The following is a 15,506-nucleotide window of genomic DNA, read 5'->3' on the forward strand; positions in this document are numbered from 1 at the left end:
ATTGTTGTCAGGAAACAGATGTGAGTTCACACACTGGAAAGAAAGTCTGTTTGTGACTGTGGTCTTGTGCGTCTGCACGGTATGGCTGTGTGTGAGTGTTTGTGTGCGCGTGTGCAGGGTGTGGGCGGGTGGGTTTTGGAAAGTATGACTTGGCATTTCCTACACCCGGTTTCTGCCCCTGACTATGGGTTAAATGCACAGTCGTGTCTGGCCATACTGTACTACTACACCACACACACACACATCAGAGGGGTGGTAGTGCACGTGTGCGTTCATGTGTGACTATGAGATGACCTTGGTCAACTGTGGTCAAACCCAGTGAGCTGGGTGGGAAGTGGTTACATATAGTTTGGCATTTGATCAGCCTCTTGAAGTCGAGAAAAGACACATGCACACAAGCTCAAATGTGCAGAGACATTAGGCTTAATGCACCGTCAGAGTAATGCAATATGATGTGAGGCCGCTCAGAGCATGCAGACACACACACACACACACACACACACACACACACATGAATCACTCTAAATTTTGGGGCACCACACAATCATAGGATAAATGAGATAAATTAGTTCCAGATGATGTATAACATATAGACTGTGTTAATGACATTCTCATACAGATGGCTAACACACACATACTGTACGTGCGCACATACACACACACACACACACACACACACACACAGAGGAGCTCCAAAAACAGCCACCCTGGGAAACGGTGAATTCCCCAAACCACAGAGTGCATGAGAGGGTGAGGGGAGTCATGGGAAAGCAGGATGCCTGCATGCAGTGCCACTGAGTGAGCAGACTGGGCCAGAGCTAAAACAGACAGAGCAAAGAAAAGACGGGAGCAAAATAATACACATCCTGATTTGGCAAGGACGGATGACAGCGTCTGACGGTTCAAAGGCTCGTGAGTGAGATTTATCCACACACTGTGGTCAGTCAGCTGGCCCGCCGTTCTAGCACACACGTAGGGTGAGGGAGGTCGATTACAGTTCTGCTCCCAGCCTGACACAGTTTGGGAAAACCCAGATCAGAGGACGAAGTAGGTGTCAGGGCCTTTCGAGGTCAGGAGACGCCTATGGCTCCACCAAATCTTGGGGCCCCGAGGAGGTGGGGGAGACTAGCTACGGTGGAAAGGCTGAATAGCAGGACGGGACTGTGGATCAAGGTGAGATGGTATCTGGAGGTTTTTACTTAATGATCTGGGAAAGTTAAAGTAGAGGGGCCCGAGACTGGATGAGTCTTAAGTGTTTGGAAAGTTCCAGCCAGTTGGCTCAGTTTACTGAAGTCAATGAAAAACTCCAAAGGTTACACATCACGTCAAACAGTCCTCCTCTCATGTGTGGTCACTCAGATTGTTTAGTAAAATCTTTGTAGTGTAGTAATCTGCCTCCCCAATTAAATGCCTTTATGGCCTTGTACCAAAAGAAGGGTTTCACTTCAATCACTATGTGAACTAATGTTAAAATGTAAAAAAAAAAAAAAAACACAGGAAAACCATGATGTCATTAAATATAATTTGGAAATTGAGTACTTTATTTATAGCTTTAACTGTTTTTGCAGCAAAACAATTCTATCCATCCATCTCTTTAGATTTACGCCCCCTGAACTTACTTTGAAAAATCTGTCTGTCCAACCAGAAGCTGCCTCTGTATGCAGGATGTTTATGTTTAGAGGTATATGTTCTCAGTTCCCTCCCTTTAACCCCCCAACAAACACACACACACACACACACACACACACACACACACACACACACACTTTCGCTCTTTGTCATTTACCTCCATTTATTGCCCACGCCCGCCGAGTGACAAAGCGCTTCTTTCGAAATGATTACAAAGCTAGACAGGTGAGCAAAATGGATCAATTCTATTTATACGATGTATGTCTTTCTATTTGACAAAGATTTCTTTAGATTACACACACTTGCTATCAAATGAAACAAAAGTTTTTTTGACAAGTGCTGATACTTTGATACCAGTAGAAAATATTCCTCAGTGAAATTGTTTTCAATAACTATGGCACTATCTATTGAGGTTTCTGTATTTATTAGTGATGAATAACTGTCCTAGTTTCGCTAAAAGTTGTGAAACTGAGAGTGAGAAAAAAAAAAGTAGTGAATGTTAGTCATCTTCTGACTGTCCATCAGTCACATATGGTTAACCACAGATTTTACATGAGTTTATTGTGCTAACTTATTGGGGTGAGTCATCTGACTAATAATACGTTAAATTGTAATTTCATGAGTTTCTTAACAGAATTCTCAAACTTTCCTGGCATAACATTTCTGAATACGACTAAGATTATTTGTCACTAAAGATATTGATTCACAGAACAGCAACACTTTTGAGAATTGCATTATTTCTGATGAAACGTTGACTGGTAAAATCAGAGCACCAAGTTTTTGTAAATGGGTCTGGTCTTTCGATATTCTCTAGGTAAGCTGCCCACATGTCAAATAAAAAATGAACCTTTTCTCCCTTTGTCTCAGTGTGCTTTTGCCCCGGAAAAAGTTCATCTACCATTACAAGAACATGCGCTGGGCAAGGGGCCGACACGAGACTTACCTCTGCTTTGTAGTGAAGAGGCGAGTGGGGCCAGACTCCTTATCCTTTGACTTTGGACACCTCCGCAATCGCAATGGCTGCCATGTAGAGGTAAGTAATGTGGGTCAAGATGGGGAAGCATGTGAGAAGGGCCTGTTCAGGGGAGTAAATAACAAGTGAAAGTAGGGTCTAAGATTGTATGCCTGTTCTCCTATGTCTCTATAGCTGTTGTTCCTACGCTACCTGGGGGCCTTGTGCCCTGGTTTGTGGGGTTACGGAGGCACTGGAGAGAAGAGGCTCAGTTACTCCATCACCTGGTTCTGCTCCTGGTCTCCCTGTGTAAACTGCTCCATCAGTTTGACCCAGTTCCTCAGCCGGACGCCCAACCTTCGCCTCAGGATCTTCGTCTCTCGCCTTTACTTCTGTGACATGGAGAACAGCCGGGAAAGAGACGGCCTGAGAATGCTGAAAGAAGCTGGCGTGCAGATCACAGTCATGAGTTACAAAGGTGGAGGCATTAATTGGTGTATAGATATGTAAAGAGAGAGTGTAATTATAGAGCCAGAAACTACTGGAAAGTTAAGCAAGCCAAATTCCACCTAAAAATCCATTGTTTTACTTATCATGGTTGCTCTCTGGATGTCAAATATTTGATCATTTATACCTTTTTCCTCTCTCTTTAGACTTCTTCTATTGCTGGCAGACCTTTGTGGATCGCAAGAAAAGCAACTTTAAGGCCTGGGAAGAGCTGCACCGAAACTCTGTTCGCCTTGCCAGAAAACTCAACCGCATCCTCCAGGTAGAATATTTACCATACTACATGTTTGTTGTTTTCAATCAACAAGTCAAATTAAAAATAACTATATGTATGCGTTCTTTCTTTCTCAGCCTTGTGAAACAGAAGATTTAAGGGATGCCTTCCAGCTTCTTGGACTGTGAAAAATACCTCTGACCTCTTCAGGTGTTAGCATTAAGTCTATTATTAAGTCTGCAGAGAAAAAGACACGTTGGCTTGGTCCATCACTACAACTGCTAAAACTGAGAATGAGAAAAACTGAGAAAAAATAGCTTAGGTTGTGGCAAGGCTTGTAACGTTAGCTGCTGCTTGCTTATTCTGTTGCAATATGGATATATGAAATAAAAGGATAAGATCATTTTGTGTTTTGTGTTGTTGATGTATGTATATATATATATATATATATATATATATATATATATATATATATATATATATATATATGTGAGTTAGGGAATTTTGGCCATCGCCTGCTTGTTTTTTTGCAACCGGAAGTGACAAGAGAGGGTGAAGCTAAATATAATCAAACTCTGAATAAGACATGTTTTGGAACCAAAATTGTTGCAATTAACTTTCATGAAGTAAAAAAAGTTCGGAGACAAAAACGTGGATAAAACCCAGACTGGACAACAGCATGGAAGAGACCAGTCAAACACAAAGTTGCCATGCAGGCCCTAAAGCGTACCCGGCTTTATGGGACCATAATTTACTAGATGAACATCATGCTGTATTAAACAATGTTTATGTTTACTGAGGTAATAAATCAAGTGAGAAGAAGTCCTTTTCTCATAGACATCTATACAATCTGACTTATTTGTGCAACCAGAGGAGTAGCCCCCTGATGCTATTAGAAAGTTTAAATCACTTGGTTTCACTTTTCAGTCCCAGAGATTGCCATCTGGTTCAAATTGAGGCAGCAGAGGTATTGTACATTTTAGCTTCTTATACAAGTCAACACTTTTTGTTACTCTGTGTTATAACACAGACTCTGTGTTATAACACAGAGTAACACAGAGTATAACACAGAGTAACAAAACGTGTCTTGTTACTGTCAAATAAATGCTTACTTATTTCAAACTCCACGCCCCATTTTGCAATATATGTTGTCTTACAGTCTCCGAGTTGAAAACCAAAACTACTCATTTGATGTCACTTGAGTATTTTTCCTTGACTTGACACAGGCTACTCTTCATGATGAGTAAACCGACCTTTGTGCCTAAAATCGGTGGAATACCCCTTTAAGGGCATCACTGAAAGTGCAGCAGTGAGAGGCTGGGTCGACAGTTTGTGCGCAAGTACACCGTCTATTACGGTCAACGTAGCCGTAAATGCCGCACAGACACGCCACTCACCGTCACCAACACCACCACCACCACCGGCGTGCACCGACTGAGTAAAAGTCAAGATGGCGACCGAGGGTCAGGCTGAGTACGAGTCGATCCTCTGTGTCAAACCCGAAGTCAGCGTTTACCGAATCCCACCGAGAGCATCCAACCGGGCTATCAGGTGAGTGAGGAGGAGCAACCGGCCCGACGGAGACATTCCTGACCCAGCATCCACGAGCCGCAGCCGTTGGGAGCCGTTGGCGTTACATTGGCGACCTACAGTATCAACCGAGCTCATCCCACAATCTCGCAACAACAGCGTTTTTTGTGGGGCTGGTTGTTGTTTTTTTGCTGTGTATTAACAAGGTCATCATGGTAAATAACGGTTGTGATTTATACCTGCACTGCGTTAGCCCACTAAACAGGAAGTGGGATGGATTGGCTGCATCCCTGTGTCCGTGTGTTTTATATGTGCTGTCGTCCAATAGCACAGAGGATAGATGCTGCTTACGCTGCGTAAATTGGTTTTATAGCTAGAACTGGCTCAGTAATGACACCTTATTTCGCCACACTGATTTGTATTGTGTGTTTAAGCAAGCGCAGCTTCCCTGGAGCTGTGAAGAAGTCTTGCTCAAGGACACTTCAGCAGGGTCGATGCTGTATGATGACAAGGGGCTTTGACGTGGTTAATCAAACTAAAAGACAGTGTTGTCCTGTCAGACACCGTTTGCTTGCAAGTGGCCATGCAGGAGATGTTGTGTTGTTGAGAAGCTCGACATTGAATTGTTTACCCCACATTTCATTGGCTGGTGCTCCAGCTGCATCTTGAGTGGACATCACACCAACCAAACAGTAGCACAAGTCCCATGAGACACATGATTGGTTAACCAGTGACCATATGTACAGTGAGTAAGGGTGATGATGTAATATATCAGCCTTAGGTCAGCGTTAGTCACGTTCTGTTTACATAGAAAGTAGCCGAAATAGAACTACAGTGTGTTGGGACGAACCGTAACAAACGCGTGCACCCAAAACACAAATCTCCAGTTGTTCTTGCTTATTCAGTCAACATCAGTCTCGATAAACCGCTGTCACCTACATCACAATGCGTTGTGTGTGTGTGTGTGTGTTTTGTGTCCCAGGGCTGCCGATTGGAAGCTGGATGCTCCCGACTGGACGGGACGCATGCGTGTGACGGCCCGGGGTAAACTAGCCTACATCAAATTGGAAGACAAAATCTCTGGTGAGCAAAGAAGCAGACAGAACAGTGCCATTGTTCACTGGCCCTGTGACTGTTGTAAATCACTTCAGTGTGTTCGCCATCCCCTCTCTCTGTTACTCATCTATTCCAAGGTGACCCAGCTCACGTCCAAGCATGCAGTTTATTTTGAAGGGTGATAATCTCTTTCTGTCTGTGCCAGTGCATTGTAGGCATTGGCATGCTTGTTGTCCTCAGATTATACTTTATATTGCCCCATTTTTTTCAAAGTATAATCTGAATCTTGGAAGTTAGATCCATCTTTACTAGCATCAGCCAAACATTTGATTTCTGTCCCTGTTTTAAATCTAAAAGTGTCTTTGGCTTTTGTTTTTGTGTTTCTTCATGATCCAAATTCCCACCGGACCATTTTGGCCAAAAAGACAGTGAACATATTTCTTTTGTTCTAACCTACAGGGGAGCTGTTTGCCCAAGCACCAGTGGACGAGTACCCCGGCCTCACAGTGGAAACAGTTAGTGACTCAAGCCGTTACTTTGTGCTCCGCATCCAGGATGACAACGGTGGGTAAACAGTTTGTTGCTAAGATATAAATATTTGGTAAATGTGCTCATGTTTTAGAACACGCTTTGAACGCCTACTGAAACTGTTAAACTGGAGTGTAGAGGGTATCGTGAGAAACTGTCAGGTTTAGTGTGTGTTTTGTTTGTAATACCTCACAAACCCGTACTAATCTCTATCCTTTTGTTTGTTGTGTTCGTTACTCTCACAGGCCGCAGTGCATTCATAGGCATCGGGTTTGGAGACAGAGGCGATGCCTTTGACTTCAATGTTGCACTTCAGGACCACTTCAAGTATGCAGCTGCTCATAGTTTGTCATGAATCATAACCATTTCACTAGTTTGGTAAACTATCTTGTAATCATTTTCCCTCTCTCCCCTCGTCCTCTCCAGGTGGGTGAAACAGGAAGATGAGTTTAAGAAGCAGGCGCAGGCTCCAGACACCACCCCTAAACTGGACCTGGGCTTCAAAGAAGGACAGACTATCACTCTTAATATAGGGGTAACCCTATTTTCATTTAATTTAATTGTTAGAGGGTTGGAACATTAGTGGAACAGCAAAATTGCTTACAGTTTGACGATTGAACCTCCCGAAAGTTTACAACTATTGTAACATTTTTAACTATCTCCTTTTGATATGTTTTCTCTGCAGTCTACACACACTCACTCTGACTTTGTACCTTTTCCAGCAATCAAAAAAGAAGGACAGGTCTCGCCCGCAGAGTTCAGGTGGATTTGGGCTTCTTCCGCCTCCTCCTGGGGGCAAGTTAGCCCCACCTCCTTCATCCAGATCTACCAATCATAACACACAGCCATCTGCAGTAGGAAGTGACACTGGTAGGTAGTTAATAAAAACACTACAGTATGGATAGCCGGCAAGGTCATGCACCCAGGCCTGCCGTGTGTCTTGCCTGTGCCCAGGACAAGATGATTACCAATGTAACATGTAAACATGTAGATTGCACTTAAACCCAGCATCGGCCATTTTTATACCCCAGTAATGTAACGGAGGCAGTGACACAGAGAGGGGCCGAGATGTGGTGAACATTGAGTTTGACAACAAATTTATTGAATATTCTGATGGATTTCTTCGTAAACACAATGAAGTTAATGAAGACTAATTGTTGTTCCTGCTCATCCTGCTTTAGTTTAGTGTAGTCCATTTTATATTCCACAAATTCAGAATAAAATCATCGGAACAGGTAGAAGTAAAAGGGAGAACCCAAGCTTCGTACTTAAATATTGTAACCCCCATTTCCCATCATGCTTAGTACTGGAAGTGGAAGTGTTTTATTTTTCAAAACGCAAATGTTACTTTTTGTAAGTGTTTTGACAAAGTTGATTTGGTAATTGCCAAATCTGTGCATGCTTTCTAGTTCTAACCATTAGTGTCGTGGCTATTACTGGACTCCAGGTAGCTTGTTTCCTCTCCTACATCTGTTGCAGTGTTGCTTGATTGAGTCGTTTGTTTTTCATTTGTGCTACTTTTGATTCAGTTTGTCAGGTAAAATAGTGTCATGTAGAGAAACCTGGGGTAGCTTTGGTCAGTTGGGGAGGTTTTTGAAAATATTGTGGAGACACATATTACCAAAGAAGCTGTTATTTTATGCTGCTTTGAATCTCCCATACACAATTCACTCAGTCCACTCACTCATATTTTGGCATCCTTTTAATTTGAGAAAAATGTGATTGTCATGAGTTGTCAATCAATCAATCATCGCTAGGGAGAAGGGAGGACTTGCTCACCTCGACTTCATCATCTTGACATTGACATGGCAATTTGCGTATTTGGTTGTCTGACTGCAGTCTTTGAGGGTTGCGAGAGCCTGTTTATCTAACATTTATCTTTGGCTATTTGATGCAGATATGATGATTTGTATGCTTGCGCCTTTTTAAGGGCTTTATGCTTTTTTTCTGTCATTTAGCAAAGCATTGTTGTCACCACTGTTACTGGAGAGACAAATCAACCCAATCTTATCTCTGTGTCTAGTTGTCAAATCTGTTTTTTAGAAGTCTAAAAGAAGGTTAAACGTTTAACATCATGGCCCCAAAAATCCATTGCTTTGCAGCTCTACTTCCACGGTCAACCTGCAGGTTGCTGTAGATCGGTGCAGCTGTTTCATTTAGACGCAGAGTGTAACCTCAGAAGCCATACAGAATGAAAGGTCACGTTAATGGTCGGAGGAAAGTTATTTCGATGTTGAAAGCTTGTATTTCCTTGGCACCATTGGGGACTGTTGTAAAGCTGTTTTCAGTGGAGCGCATGCATCCACAGTCTCTACAGTGAAAGTGGTGAGTGCAATGTTATGCTGACCTGTAGGAATACAAGCCAGAACTATGCCAGATAGACTCCAGTTGTAAAATAATGGAATTTTCCTTTAAAAGATATCCCCCCCCCCCATCCTGTCTGGTCCTCTGTAGTATAGACGCTCCTGCCCTGATCACTGAAATCACACTGATTGATTTTGGTGTTCAAAGCATTGATTACATGTGAATTTCAAATGTAACTTTTTAATGGTTTTAGTTGCACAAATGAAATCCCATTCATCTCCATTGTGTTTAGTGGTGGCAGAGGTTTCAGAGGTCAGTATATCAAAACCTCAGCATAAAATAGTGAAACCATTAGGTGAAGTAGGAGAGCGCTGTATATTTATTTGTCTTACCCTTGAGCAAAACACTATTCCAGACTTCATACTGGGTCAAAATTACTCTTAAGATAGAAATAGTCTTGTTTAGGAACAAACCGTCATATCAGATGTCTATATTTCTGTTGCTATTTCAGAGATGCATTATGTTTCTGTTTTATTTTTTAACCACCAGGTTGTTTGCTAGATCTGGATGCCAGTAACTCAAACTCAGCAGCTCCATCAGACGCCACCACTACAGCCGGCTCTGACCTGTGGGGAGACTTTGACTCTGTATCCCCGAAGTGAGAAGGGGTACACTTTGTTTTTTCTCCCTCTTATATATCTCTCTCTGTAAATGTATGCAGCACTTTTTTGCATTTCTTTCCCCCTGTTATGGGGTCCCGTTTCTCTCCCTGCCAAGCAGGGTAACCCCCTGTACTAGTTTGTTTTATTTTTGTTCAGACCCTCATGGCTTTTGGTCTTAGCCGGAGATACACACAGACCTCACGGTCCAGTCTTAATTTAGGCCGTCACGCTCTCCATCCCCACCATCCTCTTCCCTCTTGGGGATATATATCCACTCTCTTGTTTCCATTTTCCTGTTTGACTTCTGCTGTTGCCCATTTTCTCCTCTTCTCAATGTTTTATTTGCTGATTTCTATCGTAGAGTATACATAACAGAAATACGAGCCAGGAAGACATAATCCGAAACATCTGTGGTTAAATCTAATTAAATATGATAATGAATGAATTTTCTGTACAGAGAATATTTATTTTAAATGTATATATTGTCGGTAGTTTGTAATTATTGTCAGTGGTGTTGTCACCTGTATGTTCTGTAGCTTATTCTATCTCCAAGTCCCCAGCAGTGGGACTGACTATATGCACTGACTGGCAGTCTACTCTGTCTATGTAGTTAGTATTGCATAAAGTCTGCATTTAATGCCGGGATTGTTAAAATAGACTTACGCTGCTGTTCAAAAGTTTGGAGTCAGCTATTAAATATTAAATGATTAAAACTTAAATGATTAGAATGTTTAGTCGATGTCCCCATGTTTTTTCATGCCAGGGGGAGAATACTTGAATTAGTGTTATAGTCCAGAAAAGCATAAGTGACCCTCGATCATTATTAAACCACATCGGTGCTTGCGTTTGGGCTCTATATATTTTGAGTAGCCGTATTTCTTTGGGCCCGCTGCGGTCGACTCAGTGGAAGAGGTTTCAACTGTGATTTGTCCGGCCATAGTATGTTCAGCTGGTATTCCAATAGAGCTAACCCCAGACTAACCTTCTATTTCTATTGTGATGATTGTATTCCAGCTTGTTATAGGCTTTGTTGTGCACTAGACACTGAAACAGGAACCGGTTCCTATTTAAATCTGCACACATTTTGATGCTAAGCTTTGAGTTTCTTTAGCTTATGATGGGTCATTTCCTTTACTCTTGCTCAGATGGATCTTTGTCTCGTTCTGCCCTTTCAGTTGTCAGTCTTGTTGAACAACTGCTTTCCATGTACAAAAAATGGTCATGTTTTGCAAACCTTTCATACAAAATAACATCTATTTGTAAAGTGGACTTTCTCCAACCTAAAAGCATGAATTTATTTGAAAAGAATCAAGCTTTTTTGACAGGCGATCTCTAACTTTTGAACAGCAGCCTAGGCTAAGAGTTTACCACACAATGATTTTACTTGAAAGAAGCTGATTTACAGATTAGTTGTGCTCTCTAGCGCTCTCTAGTGGCTCTACAGCATCATTTTGAGATGAGACATCAAATTGAGCTGCAGCTGTTGAACACATATTTCACTGGGGATGGGTCCTTGGCACTGTGTGCATTGTTTGAACTGGGAAGTAGGAAAGTTTAAAGTGATAGGGTGTTGACGAAAGAAATAGAGGCATCAAGAGCTTTTATCTTCTTTGCCTCAAGGGGAAACCGAAAAGATTTAGTCCTTGTTATGTCATCTCTGCTCAGCCCAGCTGTTAAAGCTGCGACTGGTGAGTCATTTAGGTCACGACCTCTCTCCTCTTCATTGAATAGGTTTTTGCATTGTCCCGTCTGTCGGGGGGGGGGGGGGGGCGCACGCTTCATCTCTTTAGTTCTTTATGAGAAGGTGGTCAGGACCTCAAACACAGCATGTTGTTCTGTACAAACTGAGTTTTAACTGTGAACTTCAATTCCACGATGTAACGTCGTCGATGGTATTCTGATGCAGACGAATGCAACCTGGGAGCAAGCCAGTCTGTGTTTGATGCAGTGTGTTGTGATATAGTCATGTACAGAGAGATAATTATGTTGCAGTGATATCACATGCGGTGTGATGATGATGATGATGATGATGATGGATATTGATTGGAACACACATAGATTGTGTGAGTGTAAAGCTCTAGCCAATGTTTGTCAGTGTTTGTTTACTGTTTCAATTATATGCATCTCTCCCAAATGTGACTTGTTATTCAAACTGTATATGTGTATGTAAATGTATATGCAAAGAAAAAACATGAAGATATCACTCAGTGACCATAACTTTAATTTGTTGGTTTTTCTCCTGAATAAACAGAGCGAAAAATAACAAATCAATAAACAAATAATGAACAAATGTAGTTATATGTGTATTTTTGGATACATTAGTGCACATAATACTGGATTGTCAATGAGTACACAGAGCGGGTTGTTCTTTGTACAATGAAATGACTCAGTGCTGCTAAAAGCCCATTACTACAGTACCTTAAATGGATCGTAAACGGTAGAAGACATGATGTGTGTCTGAAAACACACAAATTAAATGAGCTTCAATGTTCACACACAAAAGACTAATATATAAACATAGACTCAGCACACATGTGTGTTAGAGAAGGAGACTCCTGGGTGTTGAGTGGTGGATTTACGGTGTTATGGGCTGTTTTTATGATGACGTCCCTGGTTTGTGTCTCTAAGAGAGGCTCCGTCCTCACAGGTGGTCACGTCGCCATCCTGGGGCCCCATCAGGCCTTGTTTGCCCAGGTTTTGTGGTTGCCATGGCGATTGCGACAGCGTTTCCTATTAGATGACCTCTCGACACGCCTGGGCCACCCGGACAACTCTCTGCACCGTTCGGCTGTAATGTGCAAAAGACAGATCATTTCTGTAAAAGTTATGATCGCGTATCCACAAGCTTGTTTTTACCTGCAGAGTGTCTCACCTTTCAGATACTCGTCCTGCTGGCACACTGTCCGCACACAGATCTCGTTGTTGATCACGTAGACGCGAGGAAGGCTGCGTCAGAAACAGGAGATCACGTCATGAGTGTAGTGAGAGAGCTGCAGTGATTGAACGCCATCTAATAATAACATCTATATCATCAAAACACTGACAGGTGCTATTCTGCGAGTACTTTTATGTATAAGTACATTTTGCTGATAATGCTAATGATTGATTTATTCAATCAGCTTCTCATTATAAGCTATAGAGTCTGCCATTAACAGAGTTGGCTTATTTCACATGAGAGTTTTCTGTGTGTCAGTTTTTTGCCGCTCTTTACACTGTTTTAGCTACAGCTGAATCAAAATCTGATGACATTTGAGGGTTACATACCTAAGCTGAGCAAGTCGCTGAGTATCAAATTTGATTAAACTTATCCCGCACAGTCCTGATAATATAAAAACTAAGCATGCATGTGTTTACTTTACTTTTTTAATACTCCATGACTTTAACTTTTCATGGTGTATTTTAACACCATTTTAATTATGTCTCTACTTTTACTAGTAAAGAGTACTTTTTCCACTTCTGATGTCCATACTACTTCCTGTGTGTTTAAGAAACAGTCCTGGATGACGCTAGAATACGACACATTCACTGCTAACTGATAAAAGTAATTCTGCTGGTAGGCTAAATTGCTAAATTAGAATTGGTATTTTGTAGAAAGATCGCAGACCACCTGTAGAGACAAAGGGCACCAATACATCTCTTGACGGGCCGGTGAACAGAGTACATCCTGGTGCAAGGATACATCTCCTCCCTACAGTCTGCAGAGACAGGAGAGACGAGCCGTGTTTAAATTGGATCAACCACTTATGACGAGATGAAGCATGCGAAACTTTCGGTTCGTGTGGCTTCCTGAGAGGCAGTTCAGAGGTCATCTCCAATCTGCTGTCACTCACTGGCTGGCATGTTGCCTCCAGGTGCATCTAGAAAGAAGGAGACAAACAAGATCAGATTGGGAAAATACCAGTGACCCATTGCAGTGACTCACAGACGGACGGATGTCATGCAACATAACCCGTCCGGATCTAAAAGTGTGACTTATGAGGAGAAGAGCATTACCGGTCGGCTGGTCTTGGGCTACAGCTGTGAGCGCTGTGGAACAGAAACCACATGAGGGGAGTGTTTCACAGCATAAAAACAAACACACAGCGACTCAACCGTAATTAAACAAGATGATTTGTGTGTCCTGTTTGGCAGCGTTACCGTGGAAACTGCAGAGGAGCAGGACCACTGGAAGGCGGCCCATTCCTTCAACTTGTAAGAGTTTGAGCTTTACGAGGCTGGAGGAAGCCGAAGAGGAAAAGAGTCGGAATGATTTCACAGAGTGGAACTGTTCAATATCCTCACTCAAGATTTTTGTTGCTGTTTATGTTTCCTTTAATCTCATATAAATGCTCCCAGGTCACTGTATGTTTTCCCTCAGGTTTTTGCTCCAGCTAAAAACACAGAGAGTAGTGCTGTGTTTTGGATAAGTTGTCATCGTTATAGAGGAGTGTCTGATGTCATTTTGCTGTGGAATAATCTGTTCTAAAGTTTATTTCTGTAGACTGCTGGACTGCTTGTGAACCACTAGACAAAGTAGCAGAGGAGCAACTGTAAGAGAGAGTTTTAAATTACACTTTAAAAACATTTTTTCCTCCAAAAATGTGTTTTTCTCCCTGCCTTCACTCCCTCTCTTGCTCTTTCTCCTTCCCTCTCCCGCCCTGCATCATTCCTCTCGTGATGTGTCAGTGTGACTTTGGAGTCCAAGACGTGAGTTCTCTCAAAAGAATGTGTTTTTTTGTGCCCTATTTGAGCGCCCCTCCGCCCCTCCTCTGATACAGTCGTACATTCTTTTCCAGCTTTCTTTTCATTGAACATATTACTGCTTTCCAACTGTTTACGATCATCACAAAGACCCTCTGAGCATTGACAGTTTTGTCACAAGTTGTGCCTTTTCCTGCTCTGATAATCTCAGAGTCACACATTTGCAATTACTGAATTGAGAACTCTGGATTGTCTGGTTTAACTCAGTGCACGCCTCTGTTGATCTATTTGTGAGAGTGGCATGTTTTTCCACTGCTTTTACTTGCTGAACTATGCATGCAAGCGCAAATCACGTAATAATGAAATATAGATTATAAAGTTAATCAGCCAAGCCTTCACTCTTCACATTTCATGTTTACATCTCATCAATAGGAAATATCCTTCCATTGATCTTTGGATGTGAAATATCCTGCATGTGCCGATGCTCTTCTGTGTATTTCCTATAGTATGAGATGAAAATAGGTAAAATAATTAACTCATACTCACAACCTTTGCTGTCGTCCACAACTGCTTTAGTTTTATGAATCTTTTGTCTTCTCTTCTTTCCCCTCCTTCCCTCTCCTCCCTCCTCCTCCTCCTCCTCCCCCTGTCTTCCAAACCATCACAGTTTTTTTGTTTTTTTTTTGTCCTGCCCCAATCTGGTAAAAAAAAATGTTTGCATGCAGCTACAATCTAATGAGTTTTTCCTCTTTGGTTCACACACACGTCTTTATATCGCTCTTCTTGAGCAGACATTTTATTAGACAGATATACATACCCACTGTCCTGTATCTTAGTGTATCGGTGTCTCATCACCACAGAAAGCTACATATTCAGTCATCCTCCACAAAAAGTGGGGCAGTTTCTCTTGCTCATTAAATGGGCTCCATTGCATTTGTGAAGGCACCCAAGTGACAAAGACCTTTTAAATCTTTATACCCAAAGTTTTGCTAACACATAAGTAAACACTAACTGTCTTAATTTCAGATAATAACGTCAGAGATGCAGGCTTGTCTGAATACAAATGCTACTAATTTCTTACTTACGTTCCTCCTGGAATCTGCTTGGATTTGTTCGGAGGAAATTAAATAATGACGCAATTGAAAGACACAAATGCCCTCGAGGCGTCCAACCACAGTGGGCCTCAAATTTGACTTTTGCATTACTTAATTTAACCAGCAGGTGGAGCAGTGCACATTGAATATGATCTTTGGCATAAACATACAATCTTATGTAGGGATCAGTGAAAAACAATGACAGAAGTGATAGAACAGCTAATGCTATTAAGTGGGCCAAAGCCTAGAAGATTAGCCATCCTGACCCAGGGTCTCTCTGCAGTAATGATCAGCGACAGTCCCGTGTTTTAAACACATGTCTGCATAGTATTGTTATTTATACTTCATTT

The 15,506-nt window shown here is 41.9% G+C and overlaps 3 protein-coding genes across 4 annotated transcripts; 2 read left to right on the forward strand and 1 right to left on the reverse strand.

Annotated features, from left to right (window-relative positions):
* The first annotated feature begins 1,722 nt into the window (after window positions 1-1,722).
* On the forward strand, window positions 1,723-3,664 carry aicda (activation-induced cytidine deaminase). Its single transcript, XM_068735474.1, has 5 exons — window positions 1,723-1,854; window positions 2,497-2,662; window positions 2,777-3,059; window positions 3,235-3,350; window positions 3,440-3,664. Exons 1-5 carry the CDS (start codon window positions 1,835-1,837, stop codon window positions 3,488-3,490), a joined length of 636 nt encoding a protein of 211 aa, XP_068591575.1. The 5' UTR covers window positions 1,723-1,834; the 3' UTR covers window positions 3,491-3,664.
* Window positions 3,665-4,664: 1,000 nt separating this feature from the next.
* LOC137891053 (adaptin ear-binding coat-associated protein 1-like) lies at window positions 4,665-11,676 on the forward strand. Its single transcript, XM_068735472.1, has 7 exons — window positions 4,665-4,853; window positions 5,815-5,915; window positions 6,348-6,452; window positions 6,662-6,743; window positions 6,843-6,951; window positions 7,139-7,286; window positions 9,270-11,676. The coding sequence occupies exons 1-7, from the start codon at window positions 4,753-4,755 to the stop codon at window positions 9,380-9,382; spliced, it is 759 nt and encodes a 252-aa protein (XP_068591573.1). The 5' UTR covers window positions 4,665-4,752; the 3' UTR covers window positions 9,383-11,676.
* Window positions 11,587-14,695, reverse strand: mfap5 (microfibril associated protein 5). Of its 2 annotated transcripts, none has more exons than XM_068735476.1 (7): window positions 14,609-14,695; window positions 13,520-13,596; window positions 13,376-13,408; window positions 13,213-13,239; window positions 12,990-13,077; window positions 12,255-12,328; window positions 11,587-12,170 (listed from the first exon to the last, which is right to left on the reverse strand). In XM_068735476.1, exons 2-7 carry the CDS (start codon window positions 13,560-13,562, stop codon window positions 12,058-12,060), a joined length of 378 nt encoding a protein of 125 aa, XP_068591577.1. In that variant the 5' UTR covers window positions 13,563-13,596; window positions 14,609-14,695; the 3' UTR covers window positions 11,587-12,057. The 2 variants fall into 2 exon arrangements, with proteins under 2 accessions (XP_068591577.1, XP_068591576.1); XM_068735475.1 differs by having other exon boundaries at window positions 14,612-14,686.
* Between the last annotated feature and the right edge of the window lie 811 nt (window positions 14,696-15,506).

The sequence above is a fragment of the Cebidichthys violaceus genome, unplaced genomic scaffold (genome assembly GCF_023349555.1).
Source record: "Cebidichthys violaceus isolate CVI_PGR_0920_01 unplaced genomic scaffold, fCebVio1.0.p SCAF_7, whole genome shotgun sequence".
In the NCBI taxonomy this organism is placed as follows: domain Eukaryota; kingdom Metazoa; phylum Chordata; class Actinopteri; order Perciformes; family Stichaeidae; genus Cebidichthys; species Cebidichthys violaceus.